At 38.8% G+C, this 25,187-nt stretch overlaps 1 protein-coding gene across 4 annotated transcripts in view; it reads right to left on the bottom strand.

Annotated features, from left to right (window-relative positions):
- The window catches only part of LOC117234404 (protein groucho-like), a 172,069-nt gene that overhangs the window by 85,678 nt on the left and 61,204 nt on the right, over positions 1–25,187 (bottom strand). For 3 of the 4 annotated variants that reach the window (XM_033495562.1, XM_033495561.1, XM_033495560.1), the window contains exons 3-4: positions 13,151–13,214; positions 91–135 (exon numbers count right to left, since the gene is read on the bottom strand). In XM_033495562.1, coding sequence (XP_033351453.1) covers positions 91–135; positions 13,151–13,214 — 109 coding nt within the window. The remainder of the gene's footprint in view (positions 1–90; positions 136–13,150; positions 13,215–25,187) is intronic. The other variant, XM_033495563.1, reaches the window with a different exon arrangement.

Below are 25,187 nucleotides of genomic sequence, written 5' to 3'. Positions count from 1 at the left end.
GCAACTCGTGTATACATACGATTCACGGTTTCTATCGGTGCGGCTCGATGATATCCATTTGAAATTCAAATGAAAACGGGGAAGGCTTACCTGTTTATGCATTTCCACGTTCAGCCCGTACGACATCTCGTAATACTGGAAGAATGAAAAAGACATAGGATATATTAGAAGCGAGAGATATAAAGTGATGATAGGTGGTGTGCGCGCGAGGCAATATCGGAGAAGGCGTGCTGGTACAAGCGTTAACGCGATGCTCGCGCGGCTAACGTGAAAGCAGTCGTCCTTTCTTGTACAGTTGTCCTCGCGCGCACCCAGAAACGTGAGTTACATGCACTTGCTGGAAAATACTTCGCATAGGAATGCCAGTAGTCTTGATTTTGGATCTTCCTTTGCTACGTTTGTACTTCTTTTAGACCGATCGCTTTAACAATTTAGTGCTACAAGATACGTATAAACGAGACATTAACAAGTTGTCAAATATTTACGAACAGCGGATATATATTCTAGCGAAGCGAGATCACTGAGCAACTATGACAGACTACTGCTTTGAATGTTTGCAACAGCAGATAATTACAAACTTTCCTATGGAAATGTACAAATGTTCAGAATTTCCATTTGAGACTCCAAGTCAGAAATTCGAGTGTATAAATTAAAGGTCTTGACTCAAGTTCGACAGCAGATCGATCTCGGTACGCAGCCGAAGTCGCAAGACACGACGCGACGTCCCGATGCAGGACGATCAAGATAAAGCGAATTTGTGCCAGCAGTTGCACCGATAAATAATTTCAGCGGCGTGCACCGTGAACGGCAAAGGGTAGAAAAAAGATCGAGGAGACGGCAGAAGCATCGGGCCAAGAGCTGGATCGAGTGTATTCAGCTGCAACTTATTATGCAACGCGTGCTTCAATTGCAGCGAATCGGTCGGATCTCAGCGGAGGAACTAGTAGCCACGGCGATCTTGGCGATCGATCTTCCTCGGCTAATGGAACGCGTACTTTATACTAACGCGGTCCCTTATATAAGTATAATACCTCTTGCAACTCTTCTCCTCCTTTGGTATTCCAAAATTCCATCGTGTTCCAGACGAACAATGATTCGACAAGCCTGAACTATCGGAAGAGAAAGCGAGACCAAAGGATAGGGGTAAGCGCGAGAAAGAGAGAGAAAGAAAGAGTACAGAAGACAAGGAATGAGACTTGAATGTAGTCGGTTAAGCCGAGCGGAAGGATTCCCAAGGGCTAATCGAATTATCGAGTTACCTAAACCGAGATGCTGCTCGAATTCGTAATAACGTCTAAAAGAACCCTTCGAAGAGGGTCTTTAGGGCCGGTACACGGCTGCCGAGAGCCGAGATTACATCGATCGAACGAGATTACGAAAAGCGGGCCAAATTGAGCCGTAATGCAAGATCCCAGCCAAGAAGGAGGATAAACGCACAGAGAAAATGAGAAAAACGACTAAAGAATCGTTTCTACCTCACCCTCCCAGAGATTCTACTCGAGAACTACGTCGTTGTTTCTCTGTGTTGGTGCGTGAGACGTGCACGCGTGTCGGTGCGTGTACGCGACGTCCAAGACCGGTTTCTCGTAACATCGTTTCTACATCGTGTGTACAAGATCCCGGGCCGGGTATGCTTTAACTAATTCACCTACCGGACAGTGGTTCTCAATTTTCTTTCGCTCATTCGAACGAAATAAAACGGGCAAAAACGTAAAAGTAGGATCGGTAAGGGAACCTTTTTTCTGGCGAGTTTAACGAGCTTTGGAATTTTTATTATTCGAATCTTTCGAGTGTGAGAAAAATAGCAGACGAACGTAAATACATCGATTCTATTTTTTTAAATCTATATATATCTTCCAGTATAACAACTTTGTGTGTGTGTTTTTTTTATTGTAAACTGTTTTAGTAGAACAAGGACACGAAGAATTCTCATTTCGCTATATTTATCGCATAATAATTTACCAGCTAGTAATATCAGTGGATTGACAAACGACGAGTTGCAAGTCATAGATTTCTATCACGCGATTCTACTATGCATGTTTATTTCCAATACGACAATTAGCTAGATTTCATAATTTTGTAGAACTGATGCGAACTTTACACGTTGTATTGCTAAACTTAATATTGTCAATTCATTAGCACTAGCAACTTCCAATCTGTTACTTATAAAACTTCGATGGTAAACTAGAGAACGTAGTTTCTATGTTTCTTTATTAGTAGATCTTCTATTTTTTAATAAGCCGTAGAAAAATTGTTAGACTTTTTTAAGACACGTAAAAGGAAGAGATTTCCCTTTATTACGCTGGATGAAATCTGTAAATGTACCGATACAGATGTTCGAGGACTAAAAAAAAAGTTGGAAAGAACTGGAGAACCATGAAACGTATACAAGGGAACCGCTCCAAACATTTCCCTCGATATGCATCTTTCAACGGTTACACGGCAGAAAAGCACCACTCAGAGATCTACATTTTTCTTTCCCCACGGTAATCAGAATACCTACGTTCCGACAGTTTGGCCAAGCATTCGAAAAATTCTCTACGCCAGCTCGAATCTCTGGAACGTATTACCGTCGTCTGAATAAAACTTAGTCAATAATAAAATCAAAACGAATGAAATTCCACCTGTGTATCTGACAATATCTTTACATCTCTGAGCACTCTATTTTCCCTCGACCGAGTCTTCTAACCCCTTAATTATGACTCATCTTACGACTCGTATATCTGAGTCATCGTAATGATCCAGTCGTAACTCGTGTCTAACGGAAGAACAACGTCAGTGAGACGTGAATGGAGGAGTAAAAAAGAATTCGTTTCGTCATTCGTATGTAGCTCGGGAATAAATCCACCGTGCACATTCTAAAACGATGTGTAACGATGTATCTATTATAGCTGTAACAGAAACTGAATTACCTAATCTCGACAAGGAGCAAACTTTGCAGCAATCGTTGCAAAGTTAAATGAGACACGATTTATATGTTCTTAACAGAAATGATACAATCTAGCTGAGATACGTCGTTTGTCATACGCCGTTTGTTCTTTGTGAAGTACAAGATTTCAAAATACGTATTTTCGAACATAAATATAAATTGAATTAAATTTGCTGCAAGAATTTTCCTTATTTATATGCTCGCGTTGGAAAGTAAAAAACATTGAATTAATGCAGGAAACATTGGGAAATAGAAACCTTCCGAGTCTGGATCGATGATTTATATGCTACGACGCACAAAACGGCAAAACAAAAGAATGAAAAACATTTTTCCGTGGTAGCGCGTCTCATAGGATTTCTCGCAATTAGAAATTACGAAGAGAAAAGCGCACGCGATCAAAGAAGAAAAAGAAGAAGAGGAAGAAGGAAAACCTTGATTCCGGTACGAAAACGCAGGTTCATTTGTCTGCTGGTGCCTCGACGAAGTAATTAGCCTTTAATTAATAGACTTGCAGACTCTCGGGAGCGGAGGTCAGGATCTTAATTATCGCGAAGCTGGAAACGTAACTCGCGGTCTCGACGCGTTTAATGCGGAAGCTGGTAGAAGTTGTCGCGAACACCGGGCGGGCAATGACTCGATTTCGAGGGGAGTGAAATGATAAAACGGCGCGGCAATAAACGTCGTTCAGCCATTAAACTCGGCCGAATTCGGTGCTCCGCACACGCCCCGCTCGTTCCGCCACCTCTCTCATCCCTCTGCCCACACCCCTTGTCGACCGTTCGTTTGCATTTTCAAATTGAACCAGCTTTACGCCGCTATCCGAGAGTTTTATGCCGCATCATCGTGTCCACATTATCGAGTTAAGCCCGGAAATTCAATCTGCGACGATCTCGAGCAAAATTTCCACTCTCCGCGTCGACACTGCAAACCGAGCAGTTAAATCTCGCGCGATAGTGTGACAGAGAAAGAGAACGTTCGTATTATTCGATTCGCGTGAAAAACGAATTTGTGCTTCGTTCGCACGGGATATATCTTATGAAGAAAAGAGAAAAAGGGACAGATTTAAGGTAGAGGGAAAAAAAGAAAAGAAGAATCGCGAAACGAACCGAGAAAACTATAGGTCGGGCCCCGCTGGCGGTGACGACCCTCGAATCGCATAATCCCTTTGGTTCTGGAAACGAGTCGGCGCTTTCATTCTCGAATAAACGACCGATATCGATCGCGATCGGTATCTCGCGTACCGTGACGAGATACGCAAGACTAATGGACCCTCGCTCCTCTCCGCTGTCTCGTCCCTTTCACGAGCCCTTATCCCCCTTTTTATCTTCCCTCGACAGAATGGCCCCTATGTTGTGAGCACACCCTTACATAAAGGGGCTCTACCTATCTCCCTCTTTCGTTGTTCTCGCGCACGACTTGCAAATTTTGCCCTCGATTTGCTCCCGACTAGTCTCTGTCTTTCTCTTTGATTTAATCAAGGAAAACACTCGAAAGCTCGGCCGAGATGCGCACACGCGTGCATCATCGCGAATATGCCTCTTTCGAGGGACCCTCCGATTACCATCGATGATTATCGCATGACGCAGTTTGGATATTGAAAAGACGTGTCGTTTATGTTCATGTTAGGGGAAAAGTTATTCTTACGATGTGTTACAGGCCCGTGGTATGTCTGATGCGAGCAGCAACATTTAACGAGCGTAATAAGCGGCTTGATTTCTCAGGTTGGATGTTAGAACTTACGTAAGGAAGTAATAAATATCGTGTATCTTGTAATTTCGTACCGACCGCGATAAGTCTGAGAAAACACGTGACGCAATATAGATGCATTACAACACTGAACAGATAGTAATCATTCAAGTAGCTACTAGAAAAATCACAAGACGGCAACACATCCTTTCTAAAATATGTGATAGCATACGATCTCTCTGTCTCTTGTGTCTCAAACTTGCCAACCAATCGAATTTATTATACCCTGTGTTATTTCTCGTTCCTAATTTGCCCATCAATTACACGCGATTATATTAATGTCTCCTCCGAAGCTCATCACCTCGACAACTTTCTATCTCAGCGAGTAATCTCGACTCGAGAAAACGACGCTGGGAATCATATGGTTCGCGGATGTCCTCGTAAAGACGAAGAGGAGCAGCAGGCGCCACGACCTTGCGCACAGTTGGGCGCGTTTCATGGCCTGTCGAAAGTGTGCCATTAAATACCAACGAAGCGATTTGGACGCGTACGAGGCATCGGATATTGCCGCGGATTTCGCGGCCAGGATACGACGACCAGTTAATAGAATCGTGCCGGCGCGAACGACCACGGAGTTCGGGTCGTTAACACCGCTAACGCCGTGTCCAGCCAACTATACTGCCACGAATTTACACAATCGTTGGAAACACGCGAACGTGCACCTTCCGCACCCCAATTGGCCCGTGCTCTTCCTCGTGCACGAGTTTCGGCATCGTGCAATAACCCGCGAACGTGTCGGAGTCATTAGCGTGCACACTGGCGCTAGGAATTTCTGTAGTTCCGTTTGTTACAGCGAACGAACAAGAAAACATAGCAGCGCGAATTTAATTGTACGATCATCGTCTCTGGCTAAAGTTGTTTGCTTGGTCTAGATGGTTGCGCGGTCTCTCAAGGGTTGAGAATATTAGCGGATGCGCTCAGAGGGATTTTAAATCGTTTCTGGGTTATTGCCCCTGAGTATATGCTCGTCTAATTTTCTTGCTTTGTTTGCAAGCGTGACAGATTTCTGGGTAGAGTCGTTCTGCTTTATGAGTTTCTCGTACGAACTATTCGCAAATATTCGTGTAACTCGCATCCGGGGATATTCGATAGGAAAAGTTGCGGTTGCAGTTCGAGTTGAAACTAATTGCAACTTCGGGCAATCTGAATATTTCTTTTAGCCGTGATAGGGCAACGTATATCGTATACGTAGTGAAGAAAATAAAATGAGGAAACGGTGGTCTTTGTTCTTTTTAGAAATCAAATGTTTGGTAAAAATAAGTATACAGCATGATGAGTGTTTTAAAATAGACGAATATTACTACTAGATTTGCATGCTTTCAAAATAATATAGAACAGAAAAATTTATAATAAAAATATACACTGTCCTCATACATTATTTATATATTGCTATATATATTCATAAAAGATAAAGAGAAAACTAATGAAACAGTCGAGTTAAGAACCGAACACGATTAAAACGTACCTAATTAAAACTGTTATTTCCAAGTCCATTAAAAATAAGTCTCAATAAAAATCAATGGAATAAATCGTAATAAAAATTCGATTAAGCAAAAAGAAAAAAAGAGCAACTCGACAATTTCTCACCAACAAATCTCTTTTCAAGTATCAAACAGAGAGCCGTAAAAAACGAAAAAATTTCATTCAACCGTCGCATACGATGGAAAACAAAATCGCAACAGCGCGTAAATGCCGAAGTAAGAGGAAAGAAGGAAAGAAGTGGGAAACGTCTGAAGTTCCGGAGAAGTCAATGCACCGCGTTACTGAAACTGCGCCGGGCGATACGCTTCAAGGTGATCTCTTCCGCACGGTTCGCGCTCGTAAAAGTTCACGAGCTCGACAATTACATGAAAGAGTCGTAAAAGCGTAATGCCCCGTGGCCAGGCTGTACCGTCGTATAACGACGTCGTACGAGCATCCTCTGGCGTCCGACACCGTTACACACACGCTTCAACACTCGCGTCATATCGGAAACAAATTCACCAACAGAAATCGACACGATTTCTACACGATATCATAGAGAAGAAGAGATAAAGCGGCAAAGAATAAAAAAGAAATATGAAAAAGAAAGAGAAAGATATAGATAGCAAACACGCGAATGTTATTGAATGAATCGTAGCGGTTACAGTGGCTTTTCCGCGTGGAAAAGTCAACCGGCGCCGGAAATACGAAACCAGCCTTTATATATAGACTCCGGGAATATAAAACATCTCGACCACTTGCTCGCACTGCACCAACACCAAAGCGTTTAAACCGGCTACACCAACTGGGAAAAAAGCAGATAATTCTCGGACGAAAGGTGAACAGATCGCGAGGCAGGATATTCACTAGAGAATTAAGTTCATTGTAAACATCTCTCTTCTACTCGCATCCTTTTATAATGTAACGTATAGTATGAATATTATATATACATTATACATTAATATTACATATACGCCAGTGTATTGGTTCCATTCAGCAGTTAATTAAGATTACACGACAGGCGGCCACGATGTCAATTCGAGTGTGGTATATGTTGTCTGTTCTCATTAAACATCGACAAAACCAGTCCTGGACATGTCATTGTCGGTTATCACATGAAAACTGTACATATACGTAGAGACGTAAAAAGAAAGCGAGAGGAAGGAAGAGGAAAAAAGAGCGATGACGCGAGAACGTTAAAGTCGTCGAATAATACTTGAGAGAAAATAATCGCATCTTCGTCTCGAACAGATATATATATGTCGAGTTCTCGTTGGGGTTAGGGGCGTGTAACGAATCTTCATTTGGATTAGCCATTGTTGTTATACAATATAGATGATATTTACTGGTACAAATATGATTATTACAGAATTTGATAAGTAACCGTGGCGATTAGATACTGGAGATACTAACGACAATGATCTTAGGTTCAATAACAAAACCACGGTCAACGGGATAGCAAATGCGTTTTCTTCTAAAGTCTAAGTCAAACTGAACTTTCTTGTCCACAATTCAAGTGTAACTCAACTTGTGCTCTACTTGTCCACAGTACAAGTAGAACACAACTAACGCGCCTCAGTCCAAGTGGAACTCTCTGTACCCCTCGGGTCAACTATATTTTTAAGGAGAGCTATACAATTACTTCATATCACTGTTAGATAAAAACGTTGATCCCGTGATCGTGGCTACGTTTAGCGACTAGTTGTGTTACTTCGAGCACAAGTCTACTGTCATAAATCTCGGGCAAACATAATCGGATTAATCATAAACAACTATTTGTAAGTTTTATTATATAAGTGCAGCTATAATAAAAAGTCTAGACTAAAGTATTGGGGATCTTGCCAAACATTCCAAAAGAAAGGACATCTTTCATCTCCGACATATATATATATTTACACGACATATATTGACCGATAATGAATAGGTTCCACGTTTCAGCTGAATCATTCCAATTACACTCTGGCGTACAAACCGCCATCGATTCATTAGGAGAGAGAGAGAGAATGATGGTTCTCGGTACTCACGCGGTAGCGCGTTTACGAGTCACTCGATACGTCAGAATGGCGAACGGACGCGTATGTCCGACAAGTGTGTTGCTGTATATACCTGTTGCTACAAGCACGAGTGCGTGCCTGGTCCAAACCAATACAATAAATTCTTGTTGCGTCAATGATTAATCATGAATGACAAAACGCTGTAATATGATATCGTCCGCCACCGCTAATAATAAATGACCGCGGACGGGGAATGACTCGATCTGTGCGCCGTGTGCGTACGTTTCGCGATTCGTCGCCGACGAATCATCCGCTGACAAACGAAACAAACTCGCTGGCTGTGACTCGTTTTTAGAACGAACGACAGCGACGGGTTCATGGAAAACCGATAAGGCCGGACAGGGTAAGCTAATGTTATTTCAGTCGGAAGGATATTTGAGACAAGCCAAGTAATTCGTCCCGTGATTGGTGAAATTCGATTGTGAATAATTTTGAAGATCTACATTTGCAAACGCACACAGTTCCATGACCATAAACGTATTCCATGGATAATGATTATTAGCAACCAAAAAAATTCCGTTACCGATTATGGCTATCGATAATCGTAAAAAAAATTTCAACATCCATTGTGTTATCAGTAGCCAAAACAAAATTCAGCCACCGATAATGATTATCGGTAAGTATAAAAAAATGTCGGCATCCACGATGATGCTATCGACGATCAAAACAAAATTTCGGTCTCGATGACGGTTACTAACGACCAGACAATGACAATAACATAAATAATAGTAAATAGAACTTAAAAAAAGAATGTTTGTGACATTATCTTTCTGCACTTTCCGGCTTTTCTATTTTCTGTTGATGATCAGTGCGGTTTCTGAACGATTGAAATATCGAGGTAGCGGCGCAGCTAAGGAAGTCGTGGCGGAGATCAACAAAAAAAGAAACTGATCAACTTCAAGGAGGAAGATCGATCTTTGGATCAATCGTACGAGATGCGACATCGTTCACGCAATCATGCTCGCGTATATGTACGTTCATCGCGCGATCACGCGATTAATCTTCGTACTGCGTGAATCAGCGGAAGTGCCACGTCCACACAAGCAACCAGTGTGCATTTTATATGAAGTCATTTGCATCGAACGCGACCACGAAGTGTGGCCTATAAATTACCACGTGTCCGCGATAACCGCAACGCCGACGAAAGACAATAAACTCCAGCGACGCGAACGCTTCTGTTTGTCCTCCTTCTTTCCTTTTCTCTTCTCTTCTTTCTCTCTCTCGTCTTTTTTTCTATAACCTCGGCTACCTTTGCACAGCTCCGATCTAATTGCTACTCTCCACACGGACTCCAAGTCTGTCGCATGACTGAACGTTCGTGTGCAGGTGAATTAACACGTGACCGTCCATTGACGTTTAGTATGCCGTGTCTTTGAACGGTAATGTGTCGGGCTCTTTCGCCTGGGTTATGTAAATCGCGATGCCCGTCGTGCTATTCTCCAGACATTTGTCAATTTGCTCAATACCAGCGTTCCTTTTATTTCGTTCGTTCATTCTTCTACGTTGTAACAGTTTGCTGGAAATATGTACTTATACTGACACAGCGAATAATATAAAGTTGTAAATTTTGTTCAAATGAATTTCTTTTAACTAAACGAAGCTTGATATTATGTATCTTTCACGATACAATATTACGTTTTGTATCTTCCCCGTAACAATGTTACGTTTATGCTCGGTTAAAGAAAATAAAATTATTTGAACCACAAGCCTGTATTTTGTGAACAATGCCAACTTCCTTTATATACCGCACAAAAACATTGTTTCTAATAAATGAATCTACTTGCCGACTAACTTCTCAACAACTTTACGAATAACAAAAGTAAACTCTCCAACTAGGTCAAACTATATATTAGATATCTGCCTGGCACCAACATACCGGAGACAAATCGCTCATAAGAGTTAAATTCAGCCAGAGAATGAAGAAACACTGTAGATCGCTGTATCAAACATGGTATCAAAACTAGAGTGAACATCGTATTAAAAGTCGCACCTAATCCACCAACAAACATCCAAGACTAAACTACTAAATCCCTTCCCATCCGCCAAAAAATTTACAACATTCGACTCACTTAACCCTAACTTAAAGGTAGCTTTATAATATTTACAACCTTGAAGCCTCGTTCCATTCAGAATCTTCGTCTAAAAACCTGTTCAAGAGCCAATCAACCACCCACGCGAGATAAAGAAACGTGTCCAGGATCGTAAAGCTGCGTATCGTTCGATCGGAAGGACGATCGTGGGTAGACTGGCGGCGCGGCGCGTAAATTCAAAGGCGTTCCTCGGCGACCTTACGACCTTCTCAGTAGGAGTTGGTTGTGACTCGACTCCGACGCGCGTTGTATCCGCCGCTAATGAAGACGCATACACACCGGTGACGTTGCGGCGCAATAATGAAGATCTACGGGCGAAAGTAAAGCCACGGCATGGCTTGTCGACCGTATACTATACACACTTGCGCGTGTAGCCAACTGAGAAGGAGAAGGCGGGAAGCATTGCGAAGAAATACGCGGGAAGAAGCTGTTCAGCGGGTCGGCTGAATGGCCGGTGGCCAGGTAAGGTCGTAGCACAGCTGCTTTCATTAGAGTAGTCGCGTACATTCACTGGTTCTTATGCAGGTACAGCCGAGATTTATGGATTATTGGATTGTTCTTGGTAGTCGCGATTTAACCCTCTCGCTGGTAAAAGCATTGTTGTGCGCTTATCGCTGAATTGTCGTATTTGTACATGAAATGTGTTTGAATATTTATTATAGAAAACTTGGATGTTCATATTGTTGTATGTGTTGTATAAAATATATCGATACTACGGGCAGCAATCCGAAAGTGTATGTAGAAACTACGAAATGTTCGTTGGAAACTTATTGCAAAATTTAGTAAAAAATTACCATACTAAAACATGCAGTAGGTGTTTATATTTAAGAGAAATATTAAGGTTAATAAACCTTTAAAAAACCGTAAAAAAACGCAATATTTGATAAAATATTGTGGATTTTCAGATTCGTTTCAATTTTTACCAGTGTAACTGCTATAGTTACGTCTCATTATAGCGTCAAATGAGACTTCAGAAAGTTTCGTATAACACGCGTTACATATTTCATACATGTAAAATCTACAAGTGTTCGATTACTTTTGTGAGCTTGTGTGTATACAGAGAATATCACTATATTCTTTTTTGTTGAGATTCCTATCGAGGTAATAGGATACTTGATGATTTGATTCGCAATAAATATGAAACAAAAAAGAGAAGAAAAAACATAAAGTAAACACGCAGAGTCGTTAAGTCAATCGCGTGTGAACTGAACAAGCGTCGATCAGGCAAATTCGAGAAATATAAGGAGATACAAGAGCTTCAACTTGGGCTAGGACCGTGCGAAGAAATTTTTTATACAAGCACGTCGTACTTTTTGTCAAGCAAAAGAAATAAAGACTACAATCACCATGGTTACAATACACTTGTTACTTCAAATTTATTATCGTAATCTATGTAGCTAAAAAACTAACAAAAAAGACTTTTATTTTGGGAAAAGAAAAAAACGGAAAGATTTACACGTTCGTAGTTCTGACATAGGGCGGAGAATGCATGAATGATAAAGTGACTGTGCTGACAAGACAGGTGAAGATTAGGGTCAAAGGAGACAAGTATGTAGTATAGCCCATGGCGCAATCAAGAAAGACCAGTTAATTAATCACCGTTGATAAATAGTTAATCATCCAAGTTAATCTTCCGCTTGAGGAGTATAGTGAGGTATAATACAGTATATGTAAGCGTGATCATTATGTCATATCATAGTTTCGTTTCATACGAGGATTTCCCACATACACGTAGAATTTATCGTAAATTTCTCCAAGTTTTCAAAAAACACACTAAAAGCATAAAAGTACACGTTATTAACGTCTTCCTGGCCAAGGGATTGCACGAGCAATTCCCAACCGGATAATATCGCAGCCAGAAGGTTAAATATTCTGGAGATTGGTGTGATTAACTTGGTAGAAAAGAGCGCGGCGCTACCGGATTTAAAAGAAGCGGTTATTTATGAAACCCTCTTGTGTAATTTTCAAGAAAACGAGGGGAATTAAGTGGCTAAGTCGCTCGTTAAATTCAGATAGAGGAGGTGTGTTATTGCTACGGACATTAGCAAATGGCACCGTAAAACCATATCCTCCGACGATACGTAAGAATCACAGACGATTTTTAAGATTAGTCGATTAAGACCTACCAATTAAAAGATTTAACGTCATATTTTAGAAAAAATGATATTGCAATATCTATCGCACCTGTCGTATTAATCCCAATCTCAAAAATAATGTTAACAAGCTCTCAGCGAATTAGTATTCGGCAATGAAAATAATAAATGAATCAATGAAATTCTTTTAAATCTTCATTGCGAACAACGTTTTAGAATTGGTTCGTTCGTATGACAATTCTTAACAGATTACACGTACTGCCGTTTATGATAGTTTCATGACTTGATGTTGCTAACACATTAAAACGGAGTTTCACGAAACATATTCCAGCGGTTACCAACGTCATCCGAAGCATGAATGCTGCGATTTTAATGTCAACTCGCAGCACAAATTCAAATAGGGGCATTACCTAACGACTTAATAGCGGTTTAAACTGAAATTCGCAGACATGTTAAAGTGATCGGTATTGGAAATAAAGCTGCGCGCTTTCGTCGATTGTCTCGCGATACGGTAAAAATAAAAACCACTAGGCAAAGTGCATGTAACATTGAACGTTTCAAAAACTTACGCGAATTCCGTATATTGAATTTAATGTGTTTCTAAAATACGATTTATCGTTGTTTGACATTTCCTCATATTCGATATTAATATCGATATTAACGTCAAATAATATGAAATTAAAGAAAGAGGAAAAATTCCAATATACCGTAGAAAAGAAATTACAAAACATAAAGAGGAGATAGAAATTTCGTTCGATAGAAATTTTCTCGACTCACCATAACGTAGTGGCGCTGCATCTCGGTCTTCTCCTGGGCGAGTTTCTCCAGCTCCAATTTAATACTGGACAGAACAAGCAGGAAAACGCACATGTAAGCAAAACATTAGTAAATGCAGGGCTACATACGAAAGCTTCAGGGCAGGTTTTAAAGTAGTAAAGGTATCGATATTTATAGAAACAATTATTTCAATCGTAACGATAAAATAATTCATCCGTGAACGATAAATAATAAGAGTCGAGAAAACATTGTCAAATAGGTTTACACGTATTTAATAAAATCATCGATGCGAATCGATGATCGTCGATTGTCAAGCGTCGATTGTCCGTAACAGGTAAAAACATGATCGGTATGAGAAACAGGTTCATAACATCGTTAACGCGAGATATATGTATCAACGTTCAACTTTTTCACGCCTGTATTCATTCCCTTTATTTTTTCCTTATTTTCTAGATGTTCTTCCCTTCTTCACATCTGAGAGATCGATTTTCCGCTTCAGTCACGTTTCTCGAGCGAGAATATTGCAGAAGGTTCGCACAGAGCCAAGCTATTAAAAACACACAATTAGTGGAGCCGCAACAAACAACGATAATAGTCGTTACACGATGGCCAATTGTATACGGCAGAATGTATGTAACATATATAGTAGACGTATCAGTTTTTCTTGTCGCTATGTGAAACGATCGAGAGTATGGCGATACGCCTCTTTTAAACCGCATAGGAAAACTAGCGTATCGGAAGCAATGCAATTGCGTGAATATTTCATGGAATCGCGGAGAAGGAATTTATTTTGCTCGCGTAAATCGGATTCACGGGAAATCGATGCACTGGCGATATCTATTTGCTGGGATTTACACGGAGTATTAATTTCCTCTGTTAGTATCACTTGGTCGTAGGTTTTGGGATAGTCGTTTCCGTTAAATTATTTAATTGTAGAATACCTTATTTTAATTTATACTGTTTTTTTTTGTGTTTATGACAAAACCAGTCAGTAACAATAAAATGTTCCAAAAATTCTGATATTAAAACAAATGTAGTCTAAAATTTAATTCAATTAAATGATAGTAAATAATTGAAATGGAATGCAAAGTGTATACTGTGAGCACCTAGTACGAGTTGAAAATTAAAAAAAAAAAGAAAGAAACGCATTTGTTCTTTCTGGCATCATATAGTACTCGTTAAATCGAATAAAAGATGCTTAATAAGCGAACTTTTCCTGGAATAATACAAATTACTCGTGAATATATGTACGTACATGTATAATTACGTTTATGGTCGGACTATGACTAACAAACTTATGACTAATCAAAGATGTAGTTTAACAAATTCAACATGATCAGTTTCTTACTCGAATGATGAAATAATATACACGGATTTCACAGTATTGAATCCTTGGCAACGTCACTCACGTGACTCACAAGTAACGTGATTTATCGTTGTACTGTTGTATCTAATTACCATATCATTGCACCTTTAGTTTTTAGATCGAAGCAAGAAATTAAACGATCGTTTATAATATTCACACTGAGAAGCGGAGAAAATTTCAATTATACAAGATTGAAAGGACAATTAATCCTATTCATCGAATAGACTAATTAAACTACTACGAAACAAACTGATTAACCCTATTTCTATTAAACAGACTAATTAAACCACTCAAAGAATGATACTTAACACTTTGTGTGCCACGTTGGTCATTTGTGACCGGAGCGTTTGAACTTCTTACAATTTAAAAATTGAATGAAAATTGACAGTTGGGGCATTTTGGATATAACCGATAAATAGAAGCTACTTTGAAACAAAAAGTGCCCCATTGAACAATTAAACATTTTTATTAGAACATCGATAAAAAAAAAATGAACAAATCTTGCATTTAACGGTGCACTGTGTTTGCATCCATATCTTTGAGGAGTAATCTACGAATATTATTATAAACACACCTTAGAAAATAATCGTAAATACTATTTTATAATCATATAATTGAAGTTAGAAGTGAGCACATACTTTACTTTATATATAGAATGAGCAAATACTGTTTACTAATATCTTCTACACGTTTCAATAATATATTCTGCGCGTTTTGCTTACGACGAAATAACGAATGCGAATGGTTTGTTGAAATAAACGAAACCTTGTTATAATATGTCGGTATCAATCGTTAACAAAGGAGCCACGGTGGTCACCCGTGACCATCAATAAGATAAACGGTCCATTGGGGAAGAATCTTGTTTTACATTATCGATTTATTACTATTTTGTCATTATATGCTTTGAATAATAATAATACTCCCGTGGCGACCCGAGAGAAACATGTGATTTCGGCGTGGCATTCAAAGTGTAAATCCAAAATTTCAATTTCAAGAAAATCGTATCTGCGATACAATAATTTTTCTAATTTACTGTCATGCTTTTTTCCTCCGTTCATCGACTACTGTACATACTTCGAAACGCATAGCCCTTTCTTTAGCACCGATTGCAATTAAAATTAGGAAAAACAGCGCGATACGAACGATGAAACATTGAATTGTCCGATCAAAAACAAGCCGGAGCCTATAAGCGTGATCGGACAGGGCTTGGGAACGTTGATTTTTCATTGGGGCTAAAATCGATCTTTATCGACACGCAGCGGGTCGTTATTGCGCCCGGCCAAAATAATAGGGCGTTAAATGGAAAATTAATTTCCACTGATCCCGTCGGCGTAACAATACGTCGCGAAACGACGCGACCAACCGCATATAAGGTCCCTTTTATAACGGAAGTAATTTTTTAACGACAATAGAACCGCGTCATATTTTTGTTTACCAGCCTGACAGCGAAATAGACCCCCTGGTCCGGGCGTGCTCGCGTTCCTGTAAAATTGCATCCCTTCCCGCCGTTCCGTATAATAAATATGTGCTCGTAATAGTTGAGTGCACTACGTAACACCGTATGCAGAAACCTTCCAGTGAATGTATTGGTGTCTGCAACAATGTTCACGTGTATACAGGGTGTTTCGCGCAATTGGACCACTATATATCTTTGGAATGATAGGGGACATAAACAAAAGTTTCATGAGGAAAAATTACATGGTTTCGAACGATGTACAACTTGATTAATGTGTTGTGCAAGTGGCGGCGTTTTGAACATTTTTAAGCCGTTTCCATCTTTTTAAGCGAGACTATACCATTCGTTTATATATCAATCGAGGTATCATTTTTATTCTCCGTAAAGCAGCGTTAACGTAATATAACTGACGCAGAAGCTATCTGCATTTCATTATATTTATTATAAAACGATGCATCGTGTGACGTGTACAGAAATTTGTAGGTCCTGCTTTCGGAAAATGCATGTATACACGTGCTTACGCTGTGTGATACACCACTCGAAACAATTTAAATTCGTCTAACGAGTAAAGGCACGTACGTATTGCGGATATTTCTGCAAACTTATATCTCTGTGAATACGGATAGAAGATGTAACCTAAACAAAGATTCGTTTTATCGCTAAATACAATAACGAGTACTATTATACTTTGGATATTTCTTATATTTTTCCATATTGCGTGCATTATATTTTACATCTTCAAATTTCCCATAAATACACGTACGTATGCATAAACAGCGGTCTACTAATAAACCTTTTGTCCGTCTTCTACCGTTTTAAAGTTATGGCCCATTCGACGAGAAACACCTTGTATACGGAGCATATACCAGCACGTTTATATTGTACGCGTTTCCACCCGTGTTCCTAGCATTTTACGAACGGCCAGCAACAGCTCGGACATCGAGATAATTCTTCCCGGTTTTCCCCGCGTTATAACGCCAATTACGCAAGAATTATGTTTTACGATATTTTTCTTCGCTGGCCGAGTACGTTGTAGGCTGTGTTCGGGCCCGTGTACCGTACTACGAGCGACACGGTACGCTGTTGTCGCGAATGGAAAGTGGCGTATTATCATTTAACGAGCCGCGTTACGGCGTATTAAAAAAGGGGAAAACCGGTGATTGGCCTGAAACCGAAACACCAGTGTGCCGTTTCTGTAAATGGTAAGAATTGAAATAACCGGACCTGAATGAATCAAATGTGTGAAATTAAGTGGAAGTTACGTACACAGTAGCTTGCGAATGTATTTGTACAATTACAGAAACTTTTTATGGAAATACAATGTGTATCATAAGAAACATTTTGAAATTTCGTTAGCATCGTAATAAGATCCGACTGTCGTAATTGTATTGGTAAAATTCGAAACGAATCTGAAAATGTATTACGATGTAACATAATGCATTATATTAATAAGCCTTTATTTAAAGATAACATTATCTTTGTGTTATAATGTTATTTATAATTAATCCTAAAGATAATATTTGTTTTTAACACTAATTACGTATGTGTTTAACATTAGAACTACCGATAGTTAACACGAAGCTATTTCTACCAAAACCAGCTAAAATGACTGGTCTTTTAAAAAAAAATACGTAATAATAGAATATTTGTATATTTATTGATTTATTACTTTCTTACAGAAGGAACTCCATGTTATGTAGTAGATTTTTGGTGTTATTAATCCATCTGGGGTCCCTGAATGAGGGTTGACACATTTATAAAATTGTAAAACCAGTCATTTTGACTGGTATTGGTATAGGTAGCGTTGATATAAAATTATTTTCAGTTTGAATACATAAAAAAAAAATAAAATTCATTATATTATTTTTTTTAGTTATCGTTGCGAAAGTCATTACATCATTGCGGAAAAAAGATATAACATGAAGTAGGAATTTTAAAATAAAATTCTAAAATCAGTCAATTTCACTGATGTGGTAGTTCTAGTGTTAAGATATCACGTATACTAATCTTTTTTAATAAACACACCTATATTTGCGGTAAATGTGTCGTAACATTTACGCATGTTTCTAGATTGATTTCAAATTTTACCAATGTAATCGTGACAGTCGTGTCCCATTACAGTGTTAATGAAATTGCAAAATGTTTGGTATCGATCAACTCTATAAAATGAAAAGCAGAAAGAAGCGATGATGTTACAAACACTCTTCCTGAATGTAGTAAATCGAATTAAAGTAATTGGAGTAACGAGATTAAAAAATTAATCAATTTCTTAAAATCCTGAAAAACTCATAATAATTGTCCATTATAAGGATATTATAAATATACTAAATAAATCACAGTATACAAAATGGATATTTGTAAACGAAATTTATACCTCGATTGGTTTTCACGCTTTCGGTATATTTGATGACGAAGTTGTATATTGCGATATGGAAGTCGTTGAACGAATGTGGCTCGAGTAAAGGCGGAAAAAAACTACCAACATGGGTTCCGTAATCTGAGGACAACGAGTGAATGGTATACTGTGTGTAAACATATCCTTTCTTTCTTTTCATTTGCTTTTTTTTTTTCAGTTTCTTCTGTTTCGCTCTTTTCCCTCTTGGCTTGTCATCGTGTAATGCCTGTGTGTTTCTATTTTTTCACTGGCCAGTTTCTCGCATTCCAATTTAAGGCTGTATAAAGGGAACAAGAACACAGCATTAATATCCAGCAGCCCTTGTGAACGCGCACAGCCTTTGTTTCTTCGTTCGTTCGTTCGTTCCTTGTGTCGTTTGCCTTCATCGCAGCCGTCGTCATAGTCGCAGCATTAAATTAAAACGCGCGCACGTTCGCGTTTCGCGTTGACAATGAAACTAACGAGAAAAATTGTTACGTACGAAGGGGAAAACAAAGAGCTTGGTAAAAGAATGGGAAAAGAGAAACGAGAGAAGAAAAAGGAATCGGGTTGGCTAATTCGTGACAACGAACGGAGTAAGAGCAGCGGCCTCCTGCAAACAGCTTCGAACGCAGAGTAATAACCCAATGAACATCCTCATAAAACTCACTCTGTGGCAAAACGACTTCCCCTTTCCGCAACTGCCATACCACGATGCATATACACGATGTTCTATGATACAATCAGCAAGTGGATGATTCTATATGAAAAGGTAAATCGAAAATATACGATAACATTTCTTTTATTCCATGCGATGCTTCGTTTTCGATAGAATTCAATCTTTTCGATATATTTTCTATAAACCTGAAGCTGGTTAATTAGCGACTGGTTACGATTACGCAATCAGCAGGAGTATGTTCTACAGGTGGAAATACGTGAAAAATGTAGAGACAAAATTTTTACGTTTAAGGTTTCATTCGAAAAAAAAAAAAAAAATGGAGTTTGAACATGTCTAATTAAAAATTGCCCTGCTACGCGAGTAGGTACTTGATAAATATTGAAGTTTCATTTTCTCCGAAATTCTGTGAACAAATTTTCCCTACATTTCCAATTTATTTTCCCTGATTATTCAATCCTATACAATCCGCAGTTAGTCGAGTTAAAAAATACACGATAAATTTCCACAAACTCGATTTACTCGAAAACGAAGAGCGTCGTACGAACAAATTCTGTTCCACATTTTTCGCTTAACTTTCCACGTAAAATCGCTGTCTCGTTGATCGTACTACGATTACTGCTACACCCTGTAGATACATGCTGCAAGACATACTTCACACAGCCACTTTCCGTACGTAATGTATCGTATCTCCGATATCTATCGTGTTGGCAACTAAGCGATTGCGGATTTTGTCAATAGCATCTAATGACAAAATCCGCTATCACTTAGTTGCCAATCCAATAATTATCAGTCGTGGAAACGTTCGATAAAAACAAACAATCCGGCAACTGATAGTTAATTGCGAATAGTTAGTAACGAATGATAGTTATTCGTTAAAGCATAATTGGATGAGACGGGTCTACCGGAAGGAAAAAACATCCAAGGCGATTAACTAATCTCGCAGCCGCGTCGGTTAGCAGAGAAATTGTAGGATTCGCGTGAGTCGATGGCGAAAGGCATTGCGACGCAACGAGAGGCACCCATCGATGGGAATTGATAGGCAATTATTGTTCTCCGTTGGATCCTCGAATCGCGGAAGCGAATGTCCATCGAATGCCCGGCGTGCTTCGACCTTTTGCTGTTCCAGCCGCGAAACTATAGTGGCACGACACGACCCGTGTGATCGACAGACAATGTTATATCGCGCGTGTACAGGACAGTCGTCGTGGCTGCGTAAAATAGCCCTTCCGGTTGCTGGTCGATGGCGATCTATACGCTCGATACTCGTAACGAGGCTCGCGAACGTTTTTACGAACGTGGACGAATGTTTGCTTCAAAAGGGTCGGTTGAATTATTCAGCAGAGGGCGTTGTTCGATTTAGCGCGCTGCAAATTACATGTTCTTTTAATAAACTTTAATAAACTCAGAAGGACTATTTCACTGTGATCGTGTTTTTCTCAGAATGTTATTTTCCAACCTTGTAGAATGGATAAGAGAGATATTAAATCGATTCATATCGAATCCTTCTTGTGTTTATGCGTAGGCCTTTTCTGTGATATAAACCGAACTCGTGTTTTTGCGTTTGGTATCTTTCCACGGTTACAAAAATAGCAAAAGTGTTTGAACGGTTTGCAGAACTTTTTTCCAACACGAATTTTTTCAATAACGAAGATCGAAGAATTTTTCAAAATATAAACCATGACACGCTCAAAGACGAAGAAAGTTACCGTAAAATATGCCGTGTCACAGTAGTTTGGAAAAGACGTAATCCTCATTGAATTTCAATATCTGTATAAGGGGCAATTGAAAGGGAAAAATAAATGACACCATCCGTTCGACTACATCACGATAAATTAATACGATATTAACGATCGATCGTTCGATAATTCTGGTTGGGTGAGCGGGCTCGTGGAGCCCATTAATTATTTCAGATTGACGCGGTGCAACAATTTACAAGCCGTCTTATCGAGTCCGCTTCTCTCCACCTGAACGTTCCAAGACATAAATACGCGGAAACGCGCACCTGTTCCTCATCGCGAGCGTACAGCCGTTACGAAATTCACCACGGTTCGAGCTCTCTCAATTTGTAAACGGCAAATTTATAGCCCTCTCGTTCCCTTCCACCTCTCATCGTCACACCCTATATAACGTGCTCATACTTATGCGGAATCGAGTCCGCGAAAGCATTTATCCGAGCGTACCGTGTTTGATAATAAAACTAACGCGGTCTCCGCCACTTTCCGCATCATCGAGCGTATAATACAGACATAAAATGAATTATTCTATACGATCGCGCTGTTTGCGCGGAAAATTCTCCGCTGCGGTTTATGCAATCTTTCTAGCCGCGTTATTCCCGGCAACGCGCCCGGCATTTGTTGCGTTCTGATCGAACATTGTCGAAAATAAATCATTCAATCGAGAGAGAAATGTGTTTTCGTCTATGTACATTTCCTTTCGTTTCTTTTTTTTTCCTTTTTTTTTTTTTTTTTTTTTTTAGAAATATACGCGCGTATGTGCAAATTGTGAATACGCCAAATTGGGTGCTTTGATTGGTAATTGGATTAAAAGCCGGCGCGTTATACAATTTTTTAGGATGTTTGTCTGATTAAATTGGATATAGATTTTTCAAGTATTTCCCTGTATTGAATTATTTTGTTATTTTGTTATATATTGCGTTATTCAATTACTAAACCTGTTATTCTTCTTGCATCTATAGATACAATCTGAAATAGAGATGGTATATCAATGGATATTATTAAAATACAGGTAGTTTTTCAATATTTTATAGATAGCTGTTGAATATTCCACACTTTTTTATCGATGAAAGTATTTCGAAAATGATATTTTAAGATGCAGAAAAAGCGAATAAAGCAGCAGTGAAGTGAATCAAATTCACGTTCTTCGCATATTTTAATATGGTAAGCAGTTTTATATAATTATCAATTTTCAAGGATTTGTATGAAAGTTTAAAAATAACGTTTAGAGAAAGTGCCTCGGTCAGATTCAGATTGGATGATCGTACTTCGATCGCATTTCATCGATCGAACTCAATTCGGTTCGAAGAGATCGGATTGACGTAGCTTTTCAATCTGATTCAACTTGATTCAAATCGTTCTGACTCGACTTAGCCGGACCCAAACGACTCACGCGGATTCGGCCCAAACGAACTTAATTGGAATTAATCCAATCTAAAGCAATTCGGTTCAATTTCATTTAATCCAACTCGTTTCGATCTGAATCGACTCAACGGCCGACCGATCTAAATAGCTCAATTTTATTTAACTCGATCCGGTTCAGCTGGATTAAACCGATTGATCTTCGTAATTATAAAACGACAATAAAAATAAGAATTAATCAGAAAATAGATGTGGATAAGAAATACCTGAAAACGTGTATAAGTGAAGCGTGGAATTATCAACATGGCATTAATATGGTATTTTCACATTATCATAGTGTTGAGAGAATATGTATAGAACAAAAATCAAAATTTCATCCAATTAACGTTAGAACTCTAGAAGCTTCATTTTATCGTTGGTATTGACAAAATCACTTAGTTGCCAACCCAATAGAACCTCGAAAATGATTATGCGATAATTTTCAATTGTAAATTCCAAAATGCAAATGATTTTCGTGATCTTAAAAATATTTTTAAAAATAAAATATATTTTATCGAGTCATATTCGATAACTCTTTATTAGTTACATAATAGACGAAGTATTTTTTATTCAAACTCAAGTTGAACGTAACATGGAAACTTAAAGAATGAATATAATCAGTTAGTTTATACATATTTATCCGACGATGTAACTAAGAATAAAGATGTTCTATTTCAAATTCCGTACATAGTAAATTAACATGAAATTTGAAATGTTTACAAAGACAAGTTATCTTAATAAAATATCTTTCCTTCGTTTATACTCTGCCACACTTTATATTTACAAATTAAAATTGCAAAGTATGAAACTTCCTTTCTACGTACTTCACGATATCTACTTCAATAACCGATTAATTATACGACTTCTAATAATAGATTACGCTAGTCTGCTATATCTTCCTAGAACACTAGATCGCAATAATTAGAGAGAAAATAAGCATAAACGGAATGATCGGATAAAGAGAACTGAAGATAAAAATAATCAGAATAGTCGGGAAACAAGAACAAGCGAAATAACCTCATTTGAAGTTCTATGCCGTATAATATTAAGATTATCAGAACGGACAACATGATTCCTAATTTCTCTTAAAATGATGTATTTTCGATAATTAAAATAATCTTTCGTAAGATATACGAACAGAAGCTTCTTTCTTTCTTGGTATTATGCATTTTCCTATACATTCTTCGTGTTAATTTCTCCACGAATTATACATTTTACGTACTTGATAGTTACAACTTTTATCTTCTACTAATTCTACTTCTTAATTCTACTTCAACCTTGTCTCATTCGTACTCGAATTACATACACGAACAGACCACTTAACCCTTTGCACTGCGAATTAATTTCAATTTCGTTACCATCAACTCGCAACGTTTTTAAGTGTTTTACTTGAAATTTACTTTAACTAAAAAATAAGAGAATTTAAATAAATAAAAGAAGAAACAAATTCACTTAAATACCAGTTTTATTCACGCTATTGTTGTATTTTGTGATTGTTAAGTGTATGATGATATATCTTGAAACAATTTCCAGGATGCAATCCTGCTTTTCTTTCGTACGTTTCATAAAAAAAGGTGGACATGAGATAATGTCGAGTGGGACTCGACAAACGAGCTCCTCAGATAAAAACTGACGTCCGGTCACACTCGACATACGAGTGCAAAGGTTTAAGTACTTTTTTTCTCTGTCGAACAGCAGACACGTTAACTAACAAATTTTCAACGCCTGTGACATACAGTAACGCATGATCAGACAGAGTTTTAGCGGAAAGTGTTACGATCATCAATTACGAGTACGTACGCGTCGCCGCGGCAAATATTTTCATTCTCGTCTGGTTTGAACGGCGCAGTTCGCTTCGAACCGTGCGAGAGAGGTGCGAGGTATGGCCGAGGAAAAATCGAGCACTCTCCGGAAGAGTTGGTGTGCACCGAGTGCGAAATTGGCTACTTTCTGACCGTCCTGTATAGTTGCATGAGCGCGTGGAAATGTCGCACGCGGCTCACGTACGTCTCGCACATATTTATGCATGCATGCGCGTATGCACACAGCTCCCGGGTTTCTCCTCTCCTCTCCTTTCCACTCTCTCTCTCTCTCTCTCTCTCTTTTTCTCTGTCTTTATAGTTTCCTCTGCTTCGCTATCTCTCTTTATCCACTGCTCTCTGGCCCTCGTGTCGTTGTGACACGAAACAGCAATTTAAGTTTCCGTCGTCGGTGGAAATCGTGCGGCACGTGACGCCGCGAATTAACACGTTAAAGGGTCGGAACATAAATTAACGTGTCAAGCCGTAGATAAGGATCGCCAGGCACACGGTGAAAACCGACACTTCGAACGAAGAAAGTTCCCTTATCAGGCAACTTTTCTTCGCTGCCCGGTTTACTCGCTTTGCGTGTACCCGATTCCTATCTCTGCCGATTACCTTCTATAGTCCTATACTTGTTACCGTTTTTACGACGTTATTTATTTCGAGCGGTCGGTCATAAGAACGCTTAACGGCTGGGCTGAGTGAAAAATATGAGATTCGTCTAGATCTGCTAAAAACTTTTCGAACATCGTTTCCACCCTTTTTATCAGGTAATTGGAATTTTTTTATTGTATATGTGTATATTAGTTGGAATTTCGGCGTTAGATTATAATTACTATAGATTGTCAAGGTGCAAACAGAATTTGTACGCAGTTGTGAAATATTTCGAATTGCAGTAATCTACAGAATGTACACAGTATATTGTTGAGAATTGTGGATCTTAATTGCCGAAATAAAAGTAAAGGAACACTAAGCTTACACTTAGAATTCAAATTAAAATAGTTTTAGATTTATTTAATAAACAATTTCCAGGATTTCCGTCGATATACATTTGCTCGTGTCTCAGCACTTTCCTTGTCTCACCATCTTCCATATCAGACTGTCAACGGAACAGTTACATTCATGTGTTTTTCGAGACGTCGCGCCCACATATACTTCCACACAATCATATTGACATCCGTGTGTCACTACTATGCGATCAATCTAGTCTACCACACAAAATTATA

This window comes from Bombus vosnesenskii, unplaced genomic scaffold (genome assembly GCF_011952255.1).
Source record: "Bombus vosnesenskii isolate JDL3184/JDL3185 unplaced genomic scaffold, Bvos_JDL3184-5_v1.1 scf7180000013304, whole genome shotgun sequence".
Taxonomy (NCBI): domain Eukaryota; kingdom Metazoa; phylum Arthropoda; class Insecta; order Hymenoptera; family Apidae; genus Bombus; species Bombus vosnesenskii.
Note: the sequence above shows the minus strand (reverse complement) of the source record. Positions and strands in the feature narration are given on the sequence as shown.